This window comes from Diabrotica virgifera, chromosome 4 (genome assembly GCF_917563875.1).
Source record: "Diabrotica virgifera virgifera chromosome 4, PGI_DIABVI_V3a".
Classification (NCBI taxonomy): domain Eukaryota; kingdom Metazoa; phylum Arthropoda; class Insecta; order Coleoptera; family Chrysomelidae; genus Diabrotica; species Diabrotica virgifera.
In genome coordinates this window covers 128,997,753-129,021,213 of record NC_065446.1, presented here as the reverse complement: position 1 = coordinate 129,021,213, position 23,461 = coordinate 128,997,753, and the positions used below count along the sequence as shown (strand labels likewise).

At 33.3% G+C, this 23,461-nt stretch overlaps 1 protein-coding gene across 3 annotated transcripts in view; it reads right to left on the bottom strand.

The window, feature by feature from the left end:
• The window catches only part of LOC114329328 (serine/threonine-protein phosphatase 5), a 163,116-nt gene that overhangs the window by 6,508 nt on the left and 133,147 nt on the right, over positions 1 to 23,461 (bottom strand). For all 3 annotated transcript variants that reach the window (XM_050649694.1, XM_028278384.2, XM_028278383.2), the window contains exons 5-8: positions 17,279 to 17,549; positions 15,217 to 15,359; positions 10,893 to 11,200; positions 4,990 to 5,071 (exon numbers count right to left, since the gene is read on the bottom strand). In XM_050649694.1, coding sequence (XP_050505651.1) covers positions 4,990 to 5,071; positions 10,893 to 11,200; positions 15,217 to 15,359; positions 17,279 to 17,549 — 804 coding nt within the window. The remainder of the gene's footprint in view (positions 1 to 4,989; positions 5,072 to 10,892; positions 11,201 to 15,216; positions 15,360 to 17,278; positions 17,550 to 23,461) is intronic.

Sequence of the window (23,461 nt, the reverse complement as noted above, 5' to 3'; positions counted from 1 at the left end):
TAAAACCAAACGCTCTTAACTGAATCAATTTGGTTATCGTATAGACTAAACTATGCTTCTTATTAGAAACAATAAAACTAAACCCATTCCCTCTTCTTTTATGTCCAAAATGGTCGGCCATTTGTTTTAGAGCGAAACAGTGGTGTAGAAAGTGGAAGTACAGTTAATATGGAAGAAATATGTCACAAGTACTTAAAATATAAACGAACTGGTCATTTTAAAAGAAAAAAACAACACACATAGCCTTACGACGCCTCGATTTTAGGTTAGATTCACATTAAAACCGAGTGGCATTATTGACAGCAGCATTAAAACTAAACGGTTTTAATTCCAAGGCAACCTTGCTTTTATGTAGGATATATGCTCTTGGCAAGGTATAAAATAAAACCATTTGATCTTTACAATTCTCTGTCGATAGACCAAATAGTTTTATTTGGATTTCGGCCATATTGCTTTCTGGAGATGCCGAAAGCCATGATAGATTACAATGTAAGGCTTACATAAAAATTATAAATAAGCGACTTAAAGACATAAATTCGATTTATTTTAACATTGAAACATTAACATTGTAGATTTTTTCACATTTTTCACATAACATTTTTCTTCCAAATTAATATTTTTCTGATTTAATTTTTTTTATTATTTTTATTTTTTAATCGACAAAAGTCATAAATTTTAGGGCGCGTGAGTTATTTAAACCTCTTTTTGTTAACATTATCAATAAAGTTGGGTGCGCAAGTGTTTTTCTAACTTGACAGTCCGAAATAACCAAGTACATTTTATTATTTTATGATTACAAATGCGTATGTACCTATCATAACACTTGTAAAAATGTGTTGGCCTATATGGAGTATATGGGTTTAAAGAACCATTTAATATGGTAAATTGTCTTTAAAAGTCTTCATTTAAGAAACCTTTTTAAGTTTGCTATAAAACTGTCTGCACTTAAAGTGTCTTATAACATGGTTTTAAAAACACCTTCACAGCAGCTTTAAAACCAGTTGCTTAAGAAAACAAAGTTTTACGAAGGCTTTTATTTTTGGTTTTATTGACCTCTTTCAGAGTGGACCCTTTTATGCTGAAAGCGGTTTTATTGCAACCTTAAGGTTTACTTAAAAACCAAATGGTTTTAATTTTAGTTTTATTCTACAGTTTTAAAGCATCCTTAAATAAACCCATTCGGTGCTACTTGGTAACAACCTGCACAGGGAATGTACCGATGAAGATGAAACGACAGATATATGTCGAGTCATAAGACATACACACTGGATTCCTTTAAGGTGTGTTATGTGCTCAGTGCAGTATCGATATCAAAAATGGTGGAAAATTATACCTAACAATAAAACATTGAAAACGTTTGTTTTCTATACTTCCACAAAATTTATTACAACTATCTGACTACAGCTGTTTCGGCAGAGTGCCTTTCTCAAGTGATGGAAAATTATACGTTTCATTGCTAGGTTTATCTTTTTAGTTTTGCATATAGCCGCTTAGAGGGCGCCACCAGAAAAACCTTCAGACAAAAATGTAACCTCAATATTTTGTTGGTATAAATCAAAAGTTTCATTAGGATACAACAAGTCGTGTAGATACAGTAAATGCAATGTCACGCAAAAAAGCTTTCTGCGTTTGGGAATGAAGCATCGCACCAATCAACTATTTCCCACTGGTATTGCTAATTTCAACGTGATCGCTCCAGTCTAAGTGAGAAGTCCAGGCAAGTTCCACCCAAAGCAGCAATCACACAGCAAAACATTGATGCGGTTCGTCGGCTAATTAAGGATGACCGCCGTGTAACATACCAGGAGACAAAGTATTTGGACATCCCAAAGATCCAAAAATCCTACATGAAGAACTGGGTGTAACGAAGTTGATTTCCCGTTGGATCCCTCATTTGCGCACACGTCAATTGGTGTCGAAAAACATTGGAACGGTTCAACAAGGAAAGTTAAAAAAACGTTTATAGTATTGTTAGTGGCAATGAATCTTGGATTTACTCCTTCTTCTTCTTCTACGGTACTACAGCCCAAATTGAGCCTTGGCCTCCTTTATTTTTGCCTCCACCCTTGCCTGTCTGTGGCTGCTCTTCTCCATACACGGACTCCTAAAAGGGCTTGTGCGTCGCTGTTTACTGTGTCTTCCCAGCGCTTTCGTGGCTTCCCAACCGCTCTCTTTCCTTGCATTCTAATATTCAGTGCTCGTTTTGGTAGCCTATCCTCTCCCATTCTTATCACATGTCCGGCCCACTGCAATCTTTGTATTCTAATGAAGTCTGACAGGGGCGTTTCCTTATAAAGTTAATAAAGCTCGTTGTTGTATCGACTTCTGAAGATTCCGTTTTCCCTCATAGGTCCTAGTATTCTCCTGAGTACTTTCCTTTCGAATGTGTCGAGTTTGTTTTTGGCTGTTTCTTTCAGGACCCAGGCTTCACTGCCATAGCATATTATTGGTCGAATTAAGGTTTTATAGATTCTCATCTTTGTATTTTGGTGGACACTTTTAGACAGAAATATATGGGAGAGGCAAAATAAGCTCTGTTTGCCTGCGTTATTCTCTTCCGTATTTCTCCATCTTCTGATCCGTCGGCATATATTTCTACTCCCAGGTATGTAAACTTTTCAACCGTTTCAATGTCATCTTCATGTATAATGTTTTCTGGGACTATATTTCTTCTCGTCTGAGTCATTATCTTTGTTTTTTCTGTGTTAATTTCCAAACCTAGCATTTTTGTTTGTGTTTTTAACTCTGCATATGTTTCCTGTGCTCCTGTTGGTGTTCTACTCATAATATTAATATCATCAGCATAAGCGGCCAGTTGAACCGTTCGGTTGGTCAGTAGATTTCCTCGTCCAGTTTGAATTTGCCTAACCGCATACTCTAGTGCCAGGTTAAACAATGTTGGGCCCAGCCCATCTCCCTGCTTTAGTCCCTGCGAAATGTTGAAAAAGTCTGTCCGGTGGTTTTGTATTCGTACACATGCCTGAGTTTCATCCATTGTGGCTTTAATGAGTCTTATTAGCTTGTGTGGTATTGCCAATACAGCCAATATATAGTATAGTTTGTTCCTTTTGACTGAGTCGTATGCCTGTTTCAAGTCTACAAACACGTTGTGAACATCAACATCGTGTTCCCATGCTTTGCTCGAGATCTGTTTGACTGTAAATATTTGATCCAGTGTCGATCTTCCCCGTCGGAAGCCCGTCTGATACTCTCCAATAATATTTTCTGCTAGTGGTTGGAGCCGCTGGTTTATAATATACGTGAGAACTTTATATGCTGTACATAGTAGAGAGATTCCACGGTAGTTTTTGCACTGGAGTTTGTCTCCTTTTTTATAGATCGGGCATACTATACTTTTCTTCCAGTCGTCGGGTATTTTCTTTCTTGCCATACGTCTTTGATGAGCGCGTGGATGTGACTTGCTAGGTGGTCGCCACCTACCTTCTGCTGGTATTTCGTCAACTCCCGGAACTTTATTGTTTTTCTGGGCCTTAATGGCTTCGAGAACTTCCTCTATGGTTGGAGCTTCTACTCCATTCTCTTCTACGTAGATCATACCCATTTCATCTTCCATGTCTACTTGAGTTCCAAGTAGTGTCTGAAAATAATGCTTCCAGGTTTCTGTGACTTTCTGTTTGTCACTGATTATTTGCCCACTTTCATCTTTACATAGACTTGTTTGAGGTTTATACCCACTTTTTATCTTTTTTAGGTATTCGTAAGCCCCTCTAATTTCGTTGTTTTTGAAATTTTCTTCCATTTTTTCTATTTGTCCATTTTCATAGGCTCTCTTTTTATTTCTACATGTCTTGTCTGCTTTCCGTCTTGCGACTTCAAATAATGTTCGTCTTTCCCGTGTTCTTCTTGTTATGTACATTTTGTGTGCTTCATTTCTTTCCTCTATTGCTTGTCTGCACTCGTCATCAAACCATGCTGCTCTTCTCTCCTTTTTCTTGTTTCCCAGGGTGGACGCTGCTGCTGTCAGTATTGCTGTTTTGATATTAGTCCATTTGCCCTCTATGGAGTGCAGTTCTAGCGTCCTTAACTCATTTGCAACTTCTTGTTCGAACTTCTCTTTACATTCCTGAATCTTCAAATTTTCCAGGTCGTTTGTTTGTTCTTTGTTATGTTCTATGTTTGTCGTCGGCTAATTAAGGATGACCGCCGTGTAACATACCAGAACACAAAGTCTTTGGACATTCCAAAGATCCAAAAATCCTACATGAAGAACTGGGTGTAACGAAGTTGATTTCCCGTTGGATCCCTCATTTGCGCACACGTCAATTGGTGTCGAAAAACATTGGAACGGTTCAACAAAGAAAGTTAAAAACGTTTATAGTATTGCTAGTGGCAATGAATCTTGGATTTACTCCTACGAACCGAAAAATAAACGCCAATCCGATGTGTGGGTGTTTGAACATGAGGAAAACCCAACAAAAGTGATCCGTTCTCGAAGTGTGTCAAAGAAAATGGTCGCAACTTTTGTGTCAAAATCTGGTCAAACGGTTACTTCTGATTGGTATATATATATACGGGTTTGCTTACCACGAAACTCCGACAAAGCAAAACAAAACGGCGAATCATCCTACATCAGGACAATGCAAGTAATCACACTTCCTAAAAGGCAACAGTATTCTTGGATCTTCATAATATCGAATTGTTAAACTATCCACCATATAGTACCGGTCTTAAGTCCCAATGACTTCTTCACGTTCCCAAAGATCAAGAATTCAATGCGTGGGCAGCGATTCCAGTTGTCAGAAGAAGCTATTCATGCCTTTAAACAGCGATTTTGGAAGTGTCAAATGAAGACTGGAATAACTGTTTTACCAATTGGTTTGAATGTATGCAAAAGTGTATCGATCTTAGTGGAGCATATTTTGAAAAGCAATAGTCTATATATTTTTTGTCTTTATAGCTATATGCAGAACTAAAAATACAATCCTCGTATTATTAATAAATTTTATTAGAATAAAGGAAGATGCTTACCACAGCTCCATACGTTGTATATTTCGGCATCATATCTTTTCCTTTCAACGTAATAAATGCGCCATTATTACCCATAGTATCACTAAAAAAAAACACGCCACAAATAAGTAATTATGATCATTTCATTACATCAGAATTTTATAATCGTTCATCGATTTTTCATTTGAATCTCGCACAAAGTGGCATTTTACATAAAATGCTGGCCAAAAAATTTCAAAAACTAGCACATTGAGCCGATTCGTATTCCCAAAACAAGTATGGTCCAAGTCAAACAATTAGGCGTGCACGTCATAGATTTAATGACGTCATAACCCACTGGTACAAACTTGAAGACAAACAAATTTAACACATATGTTTCCTCATAATTAGTTTTTTTGCTACTGTCAAGTTTGGCAGGAAAGCGCTGTTATCAAATAAAAAACATATTTATTTACCACAACAGGTACTGGCTATATTGTTTCTCTTTGTCTTTAAGAGTGTGAAACTAAGATAACTATTTCCATGCAAGTGTCAAACTTATGTTGTCCTATAGAAGGTTATGTAAAATTTTTGTTTATAGATGTGAAGTTGGTTAAAATATAAACTGTCCTATGAAACTGTCTACAGACTAAATCCTGTTACTTTAGTTTCTCGATTTGATTTTGATTCAAATTGTTGGATATTTTAATTGAATTGTCTTAAGATCGTAGTCACAAAATTTCGGACCAATGCTTTTTAAATGCATTCATTTTTTTCGAATCCTGAGAAAACTAATAAATATTTGTGAAAAATTTAAACGAAGAATGAAAGATACATTATTATTGAGGGCCGAAAGTCCCTTAGAATAAACAAAGAATTTCTTTTGGATGAGATATTTAAAATTAAAAATCACACTAAATTTTCATTTCTTTTTTTCACCCCTGTAACTGATTAAAATAAACATTATAGAAGCAGGGACTTTCATCCCTGGGTAATAATGTAATATTTCATGCTGCGTTTAAATTTTTCAATAATATTAGTTTTCTCAGGATTCGAAAAATTTGAATGCATTGATTCTGATTTTAAACATTAAAATACATCTTACAATTATTAATTACTAATAAAAAAAAATTGATATATTGGTGGTTGGTTTACATTTTAGTTTTTTTTAAATATATATTGCATATTAATTACATGGACTTATCAACGTTTTCCCCTGTTTGGAATGGACATGTCAAGTTCTTTTCCTGTACCGGGTTTTTTTAAACACTTATATCTTTTGACCTATCAAGTTATTACTCTGTATTGTGTTACTCTTAGAAACTATGTAATTAAAGCTACAAATTGGTATTAAAAACGACAAATGTCAAAAATTGGACTTATCAAGTTCTTTCCCTGTAGTCTTCATATATGTACAGTTGAGTCCGGGAATCTTTACCCGTGCGTCATCATTTAAAGCATACGAAATAAGTCGATGATAAGTCGGAAATTAAAATTTACTAAACGCAACAGCAAGTGACAGTAAACGCAACAAAAATGTTGTTGCTTAGTAAAAAAATTCATCTAATAATTTATATTTAATCTGACTCATTCATATCAGCAATTCAGACATATATTATACATTTTAAAGTAGATGACTTTAAAATGATATTGCCAATAGTTCATTCGATTACATGAAATCAATGTTGTTCTGAAGCTATTTCCTTGTGGCATTTTTATAATCAACTATTTTCAATGGGAAATAAGCCACAATTTTACCAAAAAAAAATGATTTTATTAACGCCCAAGTCGGGTGTCGTTGTCAAAATACACAATTATTTTGTATTGTACCTTAATTCCTGAGAATTTACGCTTAGCAGGTAAAGAATTAAGAACTGTTGTCTATAAAAATACAATAAGAACAATTGAGAGAGTACTTGGCATCAACGCCGTGGTTCATAGAATTAAATTTTTTGGGAAAACTAAAATATTAAAATGTGTACGTGCTGCCATCTACTCAAATAATTGTTAGACGTTAGTTTATTGAAATGCCACACAGTTTAAAAGTGGCGTGAAGAACATGCCCCCTTATATGTTTATTATTTTGTATAAAATATATATAATGGAATAAAATGGATGTCAAAAAAACTTCTAGTCAATGAAATGATCGCTGTAATAGGAATGGAATGTCCAAAAAATCTGAATATTCTCTGTATATGTTTTCAAATTTAGAATATGGCAACAAGGGGAAAATTATGTGCAATCCTTATTGCTTGACTTTTCCTTTAGTTAGTTATACAGTGATGAGCGCGCTAATAACCGGTAAAAGAATGCAAAAGATGGACAACATAATGCATTGTGAAATAAAAAGAAATGAAAATAGTAGAGGTGGGAAATTATCGGTATTAACCTATCAAAATTTCCACTTTTAGTTTCCTACCTTTAGACGTTAGCCAAGAGCTAGTTGACTTTAGTCATATGTATGACGTTAATGTCACATAAACTTTTTTGTTTTAGTTTTAAATAATTTTGACGGAGCTGTTAGAACGAATAGAATGAGTGAGTTTGGAAGCAAGGCTGTCCATGAATAAATCAAAAATAAAGATTATGGTCAATGAGTTAATAATTCTACTTTATATTTTTATTTAAAAGCTAATTTAAAAATGAAACAGACAGTTTTCCCATTCCTTCAGGCAAAAAATATTCAGCTACTACCTTGTCATTTTTTAACGTTTATTTGTGTCAATCGAAACGAAAAACGTCTAACGTCTAAAGATGGGAAATTATTATAAGTGATCATATTTTATAGGTTTATACCGATAATTTCTCACCTCTACTAGTTTCATCTCTTTTTATTTCACAACGCATTATGTTGTCCAATGACGATATCTGGCACTATCCTCTCCTTAATAACCGAAACAAAATAACAATCAAACAAATTTGAAGGCTGTCACTTCGTAAGACGTTTTGACTACGTTTAGTTGTTAGATTTTATTACTTTTTGTACTATTTGCGATTTCTTTATGTTTATAATTCAAGTGATTTTTGTGAAAGAGGCAGTTATGAATAATATGTCAAACGAAGGTAAGTATTCAATATTGAATCATTTTTTAAAATCTTACCCTTCTAAAACGTCACTCAAAATTAATCCAATGTTTTGTGTAATTGTCAATAAAGACGAATGTTTTTAGTTACTCTCTCCTCATCGATACTGCATAAGAGTGATTTCATAATAAAGACTAAAACTATCTACTGTCATAAACAATTTTCACAAGTATTAAAAAAAAATTAATAAAAACGAAAATATTGTGAGTGGTACAAGCTGATTTATGACTTTGTTATTAAACAGCATCCAAATGTACAAAAATTTGAAAAAAATAGCACTTCTTTTTTTTGACCTCCCCTTCGAATCTTAGAACACCTTGAACAGTCTATCAGTTCCGTTTATACCGGAAGTAACCATTATCTTGGTTAATTATTTTAACTTTCTTAGAAGTATTTTTTTATTTTTCATTGAAATTCTTCGTCTTTGCCTTTATATTATTCCTTGAATTCGCATTAATTCTTATATTTTTATTTAAAGGGATAGTTATCTAGGTATATACACATCAGCACAATATCATACTACTTTCTTTATTTGACATGTTAGCTATGTGTATGCCAAATTTCATGTCAATCCAAGCGGATTTTTTTAAATTTGGAACAAAAAGCGTTAGTAAATGGACTATAATATAGTCGTAGTCGTCCATTGAATAATAATATAAGCTGAAGTGGGGTAAGATCGTAAATGGAGCAAGTTCGTAATCGCTCTAAAATTATCATTAGAGATATTCCATTCAATTACACAAATTAAGGAGCATAAATCTGTACTGGATTAGTATGAATTTATTGACATAGATGTCTCTCACTCAGAAGTAATTATCCCACTATTTTGCGATTTATAAAATATGAGTATGTGTGCAGTACATAATCTAACCAAGAGCTGCCGAACAAAGTGCCGGTATTTTACAGCAAATTTTGTGTCTTGTGCATTTATTTTTGGTAAGTATTAAGAACATTGCTTACAGTTTACGTTAAATAAATAAATTCTTTTGATTATTTGAAATTTACTGGAAAAAGGCATAACTCTGATCTTGCCCCGCAAATATTCGGGGTAAGTTCGGAGCATGTGGCGGGGCAAAACCGGAGATATGCTTTTTCCAGTCAATTTTAAACATTTTTTGTACTTTTTATGGTTTCTTGCTCAGATTATTTATTTAAAACTTTTTTAAATCCAACATGGTTAGAAATTTTGTTAGAAAGACGAACCGAAGAGCGCAATCAGCAGAAACATTTGAAGCATTGATAGAAATTAGGGGAGACGCATAAATGCCATGCAAAAAAAACATTCTTAATATCGAAATGTATAACTTTTAAACTAAGCAACTTAACATAAAAATATATAATTTAAAAATTCTTAGTGATACCAAAGATCTCAGAACGTAAAAAATGTAGGTTTTGATTTTCTGATAATTTTGAATTTTTTGTTTTTTTGTAAGGTAAAAGTGGGTTAAGATAAATGGCTTTTCAAAATTTTGCATACACTATGCAAGCCCTTTCAACTACAGCCCTTTCAAAAATAAACACTTTGAACCGATGAAACTTACAGATCATAAACAGTAATATACGAGTAAAGCACCTTGTGAAGAGGTGATTAATTTCATTTCAAATGCTAATTAAGGGGCGATTTTTAATGATTTTCTACCAAAAAAAAAGGGACCTACTTTATTTTGAGCGTAACTTGCTTACTTTTGGTGCTAGAAACTTAAAAAAAAAACAAAAATAAAGCTTTTTAAACGCTTTAAAAAAGTTATAATAACTTTTCCCAAAAAGTGCTTCATTGTTTCCCTATTTTTTATTAGTTACAACTCTGCTTCTATTGGGCCTAGAGATCTCATACATACACCCTTTTATCACTTTCTTATATGCTATATTTTTGCTACTAATGTTTTTTCGATAAAATACTTAGTATTTGAGTTATTTGCGAAAAACCGTCTAAACACGTGTTTATTGTTGAAAATGAACACATTTACCCGCAAATAACTCGAAGAGTATTACATTAGTAAAAAAACGCTATAGAACAATAGTTGTTTAGAATGAGCCAGTTCATTTCAGGACTTACTTTGAACGTATATTTTTTTCACCCCCAAGAAGGGGTGATACTCACCCCAGGGCAAAAGCACACATTGGCACAATATAACTTTTTTTCTTTGACATGTTAGTGTGTATGCTAAATTTCATGTTAATCCAAGTGGTTTTTTAACATTTACAGATTTTGTAAAATTTTACCGTGAGTGAATGGACTAATATTCAAGGTTCAAGGAATTCAACTTGCAGGTCAAAAAACAAAGTGCATCTTTTTAAATAGTTTTGTACATTTAGATGCATATTGTCTAAGAACAAATTCATAAATCAACCTGTATTACTCACAGAATTTTTGTTTTTATTTAATTTTATGAAAACTTTGAAAACAGTTTATGAAAGTAGATAGTCTAATCTTTATAACAAAATAACTCTCATGAAGTATCGATGAGGAGGGACTAACTAATAACAGTAATTTATATTACAAAATTAAATTATACAAGAAATTGGTTTAATTTTAATTGATATTCTAGTAAGATAAGAGTTTAAAAGATTGTTCGATATTGAGTACTCAATATCGAACATTCCCTTGGCATATTCATAACTGCCCCTTTAACGAAATCACTTGAATTATAAAAATAAAGAAATCACAAATCGTACAAAAAAGTATAGTAACATTTCATAACTAAACGCAGCCAAAATCCACGGTTATTAGACATTTACATAACTACCTGCTTTACGAACAAGAATCGGCCTGAAACGCCAGTTTTTGAAATTTTCGTTTTTGCCAGCTTTTTACGTGAAATACCACTCTCTATGGAGTTGATATCCATTAAATAACTCACCAATAGTTAGGAGCAGAGAAGACAGTAATACATAGTCCGTTATGAGCGACCTCATACCCGTCGTTCTTCACTTCGTGACTCCTAATGATATAGTCCAATTTGTTTAACTCTAAAAACTTCTGAGTAACGTCGGGACCGAACTGGCAACCCACTCCCCGTTTGCTGGCTGCTCGACCGGGTTGCGGTTGCGGATCCGACCATAACAGCTCGCACATTGGACCGTCTTCCGGCGGTTGTCGGTTTCTGTCAATTTTTCTTATTTCGTCTAGAGTTACGTCGTCTCTTGTGAACAGACCGCCGTGCATTACCTATAAATTAATAAGTCATTAGTCATTACATAAAGAAAAAAACACAACAGAAAATTGGGCCACCAATACTAGGAGGTACGAAGCTAGACATTTCCTGAACTTTCGAAAAATCTTCCTCAAATTCGTTGAAATTTGCGACATTTTTGTTCTGGATTACATTGTTATGGATCAAAAATAGTGCAAACATAGTCAAATAAAAGTCTGCCTTAGGATCTACAGAATAAAAAAATGTAGCTTTGTTTGATTTCGATAGCTAAGGGGGAATTGCGACATATCTACTTTTACACTTAAAGTAAAAATTTGTCCGTCAAGACGTTAAGTAAAAATTTGTCCGTTGCGTCATTCGTAGGTAAAAATTTGTCTTTCACGACATTCTTAAGCATAAAATTTGTCCGTCACTATTCGCGGTGTGCAAGTACTTGGAAGGGAAACGAGAAAGGACCGTGCGCGAGTCACGGAGAAATATTGCAACTATCTTAAATAATTCATATTGTCAATTGAAATTGTCAAATTGACGTTTATTTCATACCTTGTGTCATTGAAGCAGAAAAATTATATATTGCTCCACAATATTGATATGATATGCAATTATTATATAAAGGTAAATTTAATTAATTTTATTTTGCTTGCAGTACTGCATTTTAATAACTAATTTTATTTACTACATACAATTGTTTCATTTTCATAACATAACCTGAATCTTATTTTTTCTTCTTATTATTTTTTTGAACTATGGCTTTGACAATTATCCAGTAACCAGGACTAATATAATTGGCCAATATAATTAAAAGTGCGAATAAAAGTACAGAGCGTAGAAATAGGGGTCGCTTTGCCGAACTTGCACGGTCCCAATACTCTTTGTCCGTGGTAACATTCTTAGGTAAAAATTTATCCATTGCGACATTCTCAATAATTACAAATTTGTTCCTTACGACACTCTTTGCAAAGATTTGTTTAAATTTGATTTGAGTTTAGATTTGTTTGTTGTAAAGTTCAAAAATTTGTTTGTTACGCCATTTTTAAGTAAAAATTTGTCCGTTACGATATTCTTAAATAAAAATTTGTCCGTGGCGACATTCTTAAGTAAAAAATTTGAGCATAACGACATTCTTAAGTAAAAACTTTGTCAGTCACGACATTCTGAAGTAAAAAATGTCAGTCACGACATTTTTAAGTACCTACATTCTTAAATTATTTGCAGGGTTACAGCATGTTTCTTCTTCGAATCCTTAGATTGATATACAGTTGGCAGAACCACTACCCCTACAGCACAGGTCATCTTTAAGATATCTTATTTACAACCAAATATGGTCTTAATGTCTTGAGACTTTTAAAAGATATCTTTAAAACGCCAAATTTAAGATATCTTTAAAACGCCAAATTTAAGATATTCTTTAAACATCATATTTAAGACATTTTTTCTTAAAAATAGGTTATGTTATAATTACGAATTTAAAAGTTAGGTTAGGTTAGTAAAACATTTAAGACAAGAGCTGGTAGCTAAAAGACAAACTCCAAACAAAAGCTTTTTCACGTCAGTGACTTCAGTGGTATTTCCCATATGGTTTTATTTGAGAGATATTTAGAATACTCTACATATTTTAATAATGCAGTAAGTTTAGATTTAGATTGTTATATTATTAAAATAAAAAATTAACTTTGTTATCAAGAGTAAATGCTTGTCTCCTAATTCAACAGCTTACCTTAACAACTCTTAAAAATATATTTTTTAGGTAGGTATCGGAGCTTGTTAAAGTAGGAGGACCAAAAGCCTATGATTTTGTATCAAGAGTTGGAAAATTAATTATCAGCAATGAGCAAGCTTTAAGTACAGTTGGCTGGGACAAAAAGGTAAACAAAAGTTTGTGATACCGGAATTGCAAATCTGATAATTGGTAAAGCTTATTCTACATGTACATGTAAAATTTTAATAGCAATAAACGTATTTTTAAAACCTAATTATTTAGTCGAAATTCATTTCGCTTATTCCCCGTTAGAGGGCGTTCTATCCATACTGCGATATAAATTATTTTAATTTATATCGACAATCTACGGTCGGAATAGTAAAAATCTGTCTTCCTTAGAGCCTCCTTGACAACAGGTAGACCTAGAAATAGTGCTATTAGTGCTATCGGGGGATGGAGGAAGACAGATTTTAATCAAAACGAAACCGTAGATTTTCTTATTCTAATTATTTTTATTAAAAGTTCATTTAAAATATTTCATAAAAAATTAAAAAGAAAGCTATCCTAAACACCTTAATAATAGACAAAAAAGACATCTTTAAGATGTAAGAATTTGTAACATCCGTACATCTTTAAGACGTCGTAAAGATATTTTTCCGGAAATACCAGACACCTTTAAGACGTCTAAAACATCTTTAGTGAGTTATCTTTTAGATTTTTTTAAGATGTCTTTGTGTTATCTGGGTATATGCCTCACAGCAAGTCATTTACAACATTTTGCTGAGTAAAACCATTTTTTTACTTTTATTGTGATTAAGATCATATTCGCACGGACCATTGCTTTATAAATGCATTCATTTTTTTTCGAATCCCTAGAAAACTAATAAATATTTTTGAAAATTTTAAACGCGGAATGAAAAACTTACATTATTACCGAGGGCCGAAAGTCCCTTAGAATAAACAAAAAATTTTTTTTGAATGAAATATTTGCAATTAAAATCACACTCTTTTTTCACCCCTGTAACTTATTAAACTAAACATTATAGAAGTTTTCAGGGACTTTCGGCCCTCGGTAATAATGTAATCTTTCGTTCTGCGTTTAAATTTTGTAACAATACTTAATAGTTTTCTCATGATTCGAAAAAAATTAATGCATTTAAATAGCATTGGAGCAAGATTTTGTGCCTACCCCCTCAAGTAAAAAATTGTCCGTAACGACATTTAATAATTGTCCGTAAATATAAATTTCTCCCCTACGACAATCTTAAGTAAAAACATTGTAATTACATTTTAGGTAAAAATTTGCCCGTCATGACATTTTCTAAGTAAATATAATTTGTCCGACACAACATTCTTAAGTAAAAAATTATAGATAACGATATTCTGAAGTAAAAAATGTCCGTTACATTCGTAACTAAAATATTTGTCCCTCGAGATATTCTTAAGTACACATTTATGAGCCGCGGCATTCTTAAATAAAACATTTGTTCTTCACGATATTCTTAGGTATAAAATTGGCCCGTCGCAACATTAAGTAAAAATTTGTCGATCGTGATATTCTCAATTAAAAATTTGTTACTCACGACACTCTTAGCGTAATTTGTTTGATGCGTAATTTTCAAGTAAACATTTTGTCTTTAATGACATTCTTATGTAAAAATTTGTCTGTGGCGGCATTCTTGAGTAAAAATTTGATCATAACGATATCTTATCGTTATGGTTAATAATGACATACCGGATAGCATGTGGAATTAAAACTGTCAGTAGTAATTGCACAAGAGCTCTAAAATTATTGAATTTTTCCCGAGTGACACTGTGACAGTTTTAATTTCACGAGCCGAAGGCGAGTGAAATTATGTCAAAAGTGTATTAATTTTAGAGATTGAGTGCAATTTGTTGCGATTATTTCATGAATAAAACCAAAATTTTATTGTAATTTATTTATGTAAGTACAAATTAGTACAATTATTAAACACACAGTTGTTATAAATATTTTTCGGTTGAAAGTCATCACTTCTATAATTTTTAAAACATTAATTGTCATTAATGTCACTGAATGTATTTTTTCGTAGCAACGAAGGGCATCTGACGTAATATACTTGACGACGGGAAATTATCAAAAATTATCAATTTAATTTAGATTTCTGTAGCTTTCTATTGGTCAGAATCTCCTATGAATGAAATAATCGTTAAAACATATAAGAAAGAATCACGTCAACTTATATAAACAGTAATTTAATTTCTAGCCCAGCGATCTAAGTTAGAAAGAGAATTTTTCACTTTACACTCGTATTATTAGTAAAAAATTTTGTACGGCTTGAAATAACTTACCAGGACTCTTTTATTAAGACAGTGAGCTAATGGAAGCCAATTATATACTTCTGTAAACAGGTCAGCCATTTGAGCGGTGTATTTTGATTTGACTTCCCCGTCGAAACCGTACATTTGATTCATTGTAGCGCTTTCGTGATTCCCTAAAAACGAAAATATTTGTTTAACACTACTGGATTGCATTATTACTGCACTATTAGGCCAGGGCCGATCATTTTTGAGACAAAATATAGTCACAGGAAAGTTAACATTGTAAAAGGAAGAAAATATCACCATAAATAAAGGAAAACAATTTAAGGGTGATTTGTGGTCGGGAAGTGGAGGCGAGTGGGTTTTAAGGGTAAAAAGAGGTTTATTACGATTTCCGGCAAACTAATCCAATGGAACAAAGTCAAATGACAAAGTTGTAGGTAATAAAAAAATCTACAACTTTTGTATTACACTTTTTTCAAGTAACCTTAAAAACTATGCAATAAATGCAAATAAGAGAGTTTAGTTTTTTATTTAGGTCTTCCACAAAAAAAAACATTCGAGTAGGATTATACCTGTAACTTTATTTTATTTAAAGTTGGAGTCAGGCAGTGCTTTCCACCTCGACGGTTCAGAGAAAACACTACCTACCAACTTTAATTTAATTTATCTTCCACCTGATTCAATTTTCCAATGCCGTCCCTGACTTTTATGTTTAATTTTGCTAAATGGCTGGTCTTAATCTATTCTCGACAAGTTTTTTGTTTGTGGTTTATTTTAATTAGTTTTGATTATAAGCTTAAATATTAGGTACTGGATTTTTGATTTTATGAATATTAACCCTGGTAAGGCGGTGCTTAGATTCTTAAGTAAACGACGGTGCGGGGTGCATTTGCACCCCATCCGTATATCCATTGTTTTTCATATGTGAACGTCGGGGAAATTGATTTGAAAGATAAATAGGACTTGCTTATTAAACTATGAAACATAATTTTACAAACAAACTACTCATTTCTTCTAAAAAAAAAAATTATTATCATTGCATCACAAACACATGAAATTTTTCACAGAGTGAGCAACACAAAGTTTTTACACACAATACAGTTATGCCGGGACTTTCTGTCTTTTTCTGTGACATAAGTAACACCGACCTTGTTCTGTAGCTCTGTTAGCTCCAGGTGTAACATCAGAAACGTCCAATTCAGGATATGAAATTTTTATCATATGCACCCTACAGTCATTTTTCCAAAAAAAAACACTTAACCGCAAAGAGTTTTAAATGCTGTAATGGGTGGAGAGCGTTTAGAATTGAATTTAATGCGAATAAAAAAATGGACAAAAATAAAAAAAAATATTAAAAAAGATAGGTGAGAAAAACGAGGTCTGGGGTGCAGCTGCACCCCGCACCGCCTTACGAAGGTTAATCTAGACATACATTACCTTACAACGTTTTGAAGGCTTTTACGTTGTGTCTTACTCTGCACTTTCCTTTAACAATTTATCTTATTTTTAATATTTTATTATTTGTTTATACCACTTAATTTTTGATTTTTATGAGAGCTACATTTTTCACGTTGTTCACTTTCGATTTCCAGGACCGGATTTTAAACTTAAAACGACTTAAAAGGCAAACCAACTTTTTTAAAAACGCACATATTTTGATGGGGAATCTTCAAATGAAAATTGGGGTGCTTTCCTAAGATTATTGAGATGTCCCAAACTCACTGAATAAGTTTTGACCAAATTTCGTGAAACATGTGTAAATACAAAAATTGTAGATCTTTTTATTATCTAAAACTTTGCTATTTAACTTGTTCCATAGGACTTGTAGTTTTGCCGGAAACCGCGATAAACTGTTTTATACCCTTAAAAACCACCCCTTCCGCTTCCCGATCTCAGTTTTCCTTTAATTTTTGTTACATTTTACAACTTTTTTTTGCTTTTTACCATTCTTAAATACTTCGGTCCTGGTCTGTATAGAACACAATACCTCACACCTCAGACCCAGTCGTGAAGATGGCTCCACAAACACATTGGAACGCTCGCTGTGCAAAATAAAAGCAAAATTTACATAAAAATTTGTGTATCTTACCTCGTGACATAAAGAAATGATTGGGATACAAAAGTTTAAAACCGAATAGAGTAAATATACATTCTACAGAGAAGGACCCTCGATCGACGAAGTCTCCATTAAACAGGTACGGATTCGTTTCCGACGGGAGGCCGTTCAGTTCAAATATATTCATTAGATCATAAAACTGCCCATGAATGTCACCGCATACTGTAAATTTGTCTTCATCGCCGATTGGTACATCTACTAAGGTGGGTTGTTTTGTAAAATATGATCTTATATCTAATAATATCTAAAATAAATGAATATTAATTCAATATGGTGGAAGTTGATTTAAAAAACGGACAACATCTTTAAGCTAGTTATAAATTTAATAAGAAAGTGATGTAAAAGCTTTTTTGGTGTATACTTGACATTTTCGAAATGTTATTTCGTATTTTAAAGTTATGTTAAAGTTCTTCTCAGAACCTTTTTTCCTTTTATCAGTGCGTCATTAATTTTGACGTCATATATGATTCAATAGTGTTTATCGTATTTATAAAAAGTTCTGTTGTTTTATTTAGTCCAGAAAGCCACTGCGCATCCGCTAGGAAAAATATTCTAATTCGGATTTTTTACACAATCTTACTCAAAAAGGACTCCTTTTAACAAATTTGCATGTTGCCAGGACCAAAAGGTGGCAAAAATTTTTTAAACGTTTTTTTTTTGTTTTTTTCCTAAAATAATTTTTTTGCATGGAAAAAAGTTTTTTTTAGGTTTTTTGGATCATTCCAAACAGAAAAGGTCTTTAGTGACTTTTCTCTAAAAATTATAGTTTTTGACATATAAGCGATTAAAAATTGAAAAATTGCGAAATCGGCCATTTTTAACCCTCAAAAACTATGTGAAAAACTGAAAATTTGAATGTTGCCAACGTAGGTAGATCATCGATTGATGAAATCCCGAAGAGTTTTTTGCAATACAATTTTCATAACTCCTTTGTTTTTTAATTGCTAATCAAGCGTGCGCGACACTATTTTCCACCGACACTGACCGACGACATACAGTAGAATAGAATAGAATAGAAATATGCTTTATTGTCACTGAAAATTTTTACAATTTTATGGACAAAGCTTACATACAGTCAAAAGAAAAATAATATCAACAAGAAATAACAAATAACAACTACAATTCAATAAAATTAGATAAATCGTCAATATACAGTAAATAAGATATAAAACCAAAGACAAAAACAATTAATTGCAAAATTTATATACATTGCAAATTGAAAGTTGAACATACTTACCACAACTAAAATACAACATTAGGAATTGACAGTTTAAGCTACTGCGTATGAAACCCAATTTTCTTAGTTATTCATTAAGAAATTCTTCTATTGAATAATATGGTCTTTCAGATAGATAGGCTTTTGTCAGTTTACGGAATTTTGGGAAAGATGTTGCAGATTTAAGTTGTAAAGGCAGATGGTTGTAAAGTTTTTTTGCGAAATATAATATAGATTTCTTTACTAACTCAGTGCATGGGATCGGTAAATAAATATCAAAGATTGAATTTCTGGTGTAGTAAAGATGATTGGGCCTTGCTGGAAAGGCATGAAGGTGTTTACGAATTAAACAAACCGTTTCTAGAATATATAAAGATGGAAGTGTTAAAATTCCGTGATTCCTGAAGTAACTTCTGCAATGTGTAGATCTTCTGAGGCCAAACAGATACCTTATTGCTCTTTTTTGCAATTTAAAAATAACCTCAAATTGAGCAGCTGTACTAGAACCCCAAAAAGGAAGACCATATCGAAGATGAGACTCGAATAATGAAAAATATGTTATTTTAGAAGATGCTAAATTGAGTTCCCTTGAGACAGATCTTATTGCAAAGCAAGCTGAGGCGAGTTTCTTACTTAACGAATCGATATGAAGGGACCATTTGAGGTTGCTGTCTAAAAAAATACCAAGAAATTTTACAGAATCAACGGTACTGATCTGACTGTTATTAAGAGGCAAAGGTTGAAGAGCTCCTTTATAGGATAATGCTACTGTTTTATCTACATTAAAAGAGAGTAAATTAGAGTCAGACCAGGTCTTTATCGTCAGTAGATCCGAAGTTATAGTTTCATGAAGAGATGCTATAGTTGAGTTGCTCCAAGTGATACTGGTATAATCAGCAAAAAGAAAAATTTTCCCATCGATTTTTAAATTAGTGATGTCATTTATAAAGATAAGGAACAGAAGAGGACCCAATACTGAACCTTGCGGTACTCCACATACAATGTTTTTGAGACTAGAGTCAGTATCATTTGCTCTAACTAGTTGTTTCCTATTATTCAAGTAGGATTGGAACCAATTCAAAGAAATACCTCTAATTCCATAGAAATTTAGTTTTTTAATCAAGATGTCGTGATTTACACAATCAAAAGCTTTGGCATAGTCACAGAAAACAGTGGCAGTATAAAAATTATTGTTTAGTGCTTGATAAACCTCATGTAGTACAGAAAACATGGCATCAGTGGTACATTTATTAGTTAAAAAGCCGAATTGATTTTGAGATAAAATGTTGTTATCAACGATAAAAGACATAAGTCGAGTTTTAATGAGTCTCTCAATAATTTTGGAGAGTACCGGTAGTAAGGCAATAGGTCTATAGTTGCAGGCATTAGATTTTTCGCCACCCTTATGAAGAGGAATAATAATGGCTGTCTTTAGGCACTCTGGAAATTGACCTTTTTCGAAGGAATCATTAATTAGTGAGACGAGGATTTCCAACACATTTTCTGTGAGATTAGAGAAAATTTTTATAGATAGTCCATCAGTACTACAGGATGATTTGCTTTTGATACTATTGATTGTTTGGGTCAGTTCAGAGTTATCGACTGGTTTTAAAAAGAATGAATTCGAGACCTTTCTTGAATTAGGGAGATAGGAAATGGGATCTTTTTGCGGCAAAATAGTTGATGTTATATTTTTACTGACATTAACGAAGTAATCGTTTAGACACTCAGGATTTGGAAGGGAAAATGATTGAGCTGTGTGAGTTTTATTTCGAAGATCGTTTATTATAGACCAGGTTTCTTTTGCAACACTTTTAGAGCTTCCCAGACGATTTTGATAATAGGCTTTTTTAGCTGATTTGACAAGTTTTAGATATGTTGTCCTGTACTTCGTGATATATTCAGTGACAGAAACATTGGTAGTAAATTTCTTGATGTATAGAAGTGAACGCATATTCTTGGCTGATATGCGGATACCTTTCGTAACCCAAGGTTTTCGATGTTTTGGCTTAATAGGAATTAAAGGAAAAGCTTTATTGAAGATGCGGATAAGCTTATCTAGAAAAACACTGAAATTATAGTCCACGTCCATAGAAGGAAACTGCCACTCAGAAGTTAAGCATAAATTTTGGAATTTACGAAAATTCTGGGCGGAAAAAATCCTACCTAAACGTCTGGGTTCTGAGGAGGGTTTGCTGAAGATGTTAAACTTCGTATACACTGCTTCATGATCAGATAGTCCCGCATTAATAACTGTAGAGCAGACATCAAGGGGTGAGAAATCTGAGACAATATAATCGATTATGGTAGATGTAGTTTTTGTAATCCTTGTAGGAGAATTAACGTGCATTGAGAGACCATACGATTCAAATATGTTGACCAGGGATACTTGGGTAGCACAAGCAGCAGCATAATTAATGTTAAAGTCACCGCATAGAATTTTTCTGCTTTTATGAGGCAGGTCATCTAACAAATTTAGCAGGTTCTGAAAAAATAGTTCCACGGCAGAGTCAGGTGATCTATAAATGCAAATAATGTAAAGATTAAGATTTTTATTATAAACTAAGGAAAACTCAAAGACGGATTCACTTAACAAAAAGTCGTATTTTGTTACCGGAGAAAAATCATTATTTCTAGAGAGAATTAGGGTGCCTCCATGAGCCGAACTTGGGCGATCATACCTGGCAATTGTGGTATATTTTTCTACAAAAAAAGGCTCGTTGACTTCAAGCCAGTGCTCTGTAACCGCAACTATCGGGGGAAATCCTAATTCCTCTAGAAACAAAAATAATTCATCAGTTTTATTTCTTATAGAACGAATATTAATCAGAACCATGCCAAAGTTGTCATCACTAAAATAATTTGAGGTTTCTAGTCCCTCAGAACACGTCGTGATGTTTAAAAATTTCGCTTTGGAGAGCTAGTGGAATAATAGCTTCGGTGGCATTCCCTTGACTTTTGTAGGTGTATAATTCTTTCCGAACTGAGGTAGGACCTATAAGCGGCAAGATCAGCTTCCACTTCAGCTGGACCAATTCCGTAGGCATGGTTAAATTCTAGAAGAACTTTTCGTAGTTCTTCGGTCGTAGTAGGTAGTCCTTCGGAAGCCAAAAAGAGTTTCACGCTGGTGTTGGTGTATCCATCATAAAATACAGAAGAAGGCTGGTCGTGAAGAAAAGCAAGATGTAGTTTAATTGCTTTTAAGATATCCGGTTCCCTTAATCTTGCAAGAAGGTATCGACTGTTCGAGTTATTAGTTAGTCTAACTCTTGGTGGTGTTAAAGGATCCAAATTTATGGATGGTTCCAAAGTATCTTTCTTAATAAAATTGATATGGGAACGGGAAGGCTCTTTGGATTTGCAAACTGTGATGGCCTGCTTGTCTGTAAATATATTTGTGTTTTCAACTTCATTTTTGTTGTTGCTTGGAATGGTAATTGGATTTTCCAAGCTAACCGGGCTTCTATTGTACTTCGGATTCATATTTTGTTCAGATGAAGTCTTTGGTTCAGAGTATGATGATTCTGTGGACCATTTAATGTTGACACCAGGTGGCCAAATTTCCTTATTAAATAATAAGTCGATGGACGTTTTTGATTTTATGCCTATTTTGAATGAGGAACCAGTTGCTGTGTTGGCGTAAAGTATGGTGCAAATGAAAGGAATAAATTCGTTATTTCGTAAACCGGCGACTTTAAGGAAAAATCCCGAAACAGGTCGATTTTTATTTTTAAGTTATGATATTGTGGCATATATGGTATACTAGCGACGTCATCCGTCTGGGCGTGATGACATAATCGATGATTTTTTTAAATGAGAATAGGGGTCGTGTGGTAGCTCATTTGAAATGTTCTTTAATTCTCTATTCAGTAATGTAAACATTTACATAATTATTTATACAGGGTGTCGTTCTACTTCTTTTTTTGTCAAATAATTTAATTTAATAAAAAAAATTTGGACACCCTGTATAAACAATTATGTAAATGTTTATATTACTGAATAGAGAATTAAAGAACATTTCAAATGAGCTACCACACGACCCCTATTCTTATTTAAAAAAATCATCGATTACGTCATCACGCCCAGACGGATGACGTCACTAGTATACCATATATGCCACAATATCATAACTTAAAAATAAAAATCGACCGGTTTCGGGATTTTTCCTTAAAGTCGCCGGTTTACGAAATAACGAATTTATTCCTTTCTTTTGCACCATACTGTATGTCGTCGGTCAGTGTCGGTGGAAAATAGTGTCGCGCACGCTTGATTAACAATTAAAAAACAAAGGAGTTTTGAAAATTATTGCCAAAAACTCTTCGGGATTTCATCAATCGATGTTTAAAGAATATCTACCTACCTTGGCAACATTCAAATTTTCAGTTTTTCACATAGTTTTTGAGGGTTAAAAATGGCCGATTTCGCAATTTTTCAATTCTTAATCGCTTATACAGGGTGTCCTGGAAAATAGTGCGTTCACAACCACCATTACCACAGCAGAGGCAGCAGCAGGCACGGCAGGAGGTACAACAACAAGAGCTGGGGGAAGATGGAGAAGAAAATGAATTAACTAGACCCCCAACGCTAGAGGAGGTCCAAACGGCAATCCACATACAAAAAAACCATAAAGCACCGGGAATAGATAAAATACCGGCAGAACTACTCAAGCAAGGAGGAAGGAATTTGACACAACAGATGTATCAGCTAATACGAGAGATATGGATAGAAGAAAAAATCCCCCAACAATGGAAGAAAAGTATAATCTGCCCTATTCATAAAAAAGGAGACAAACTGTTGTGTCAGAATTATAGAGGCATCTCTTTACTTTGTTCGGGATACAAAATATTCACAAACATCCTTAATCGAAGACTTCAACTTCTCACGGAAAAAATCATCGGGGAATATCAAGCAGGGTTTAGGCAAAATAGATCTACCATTGA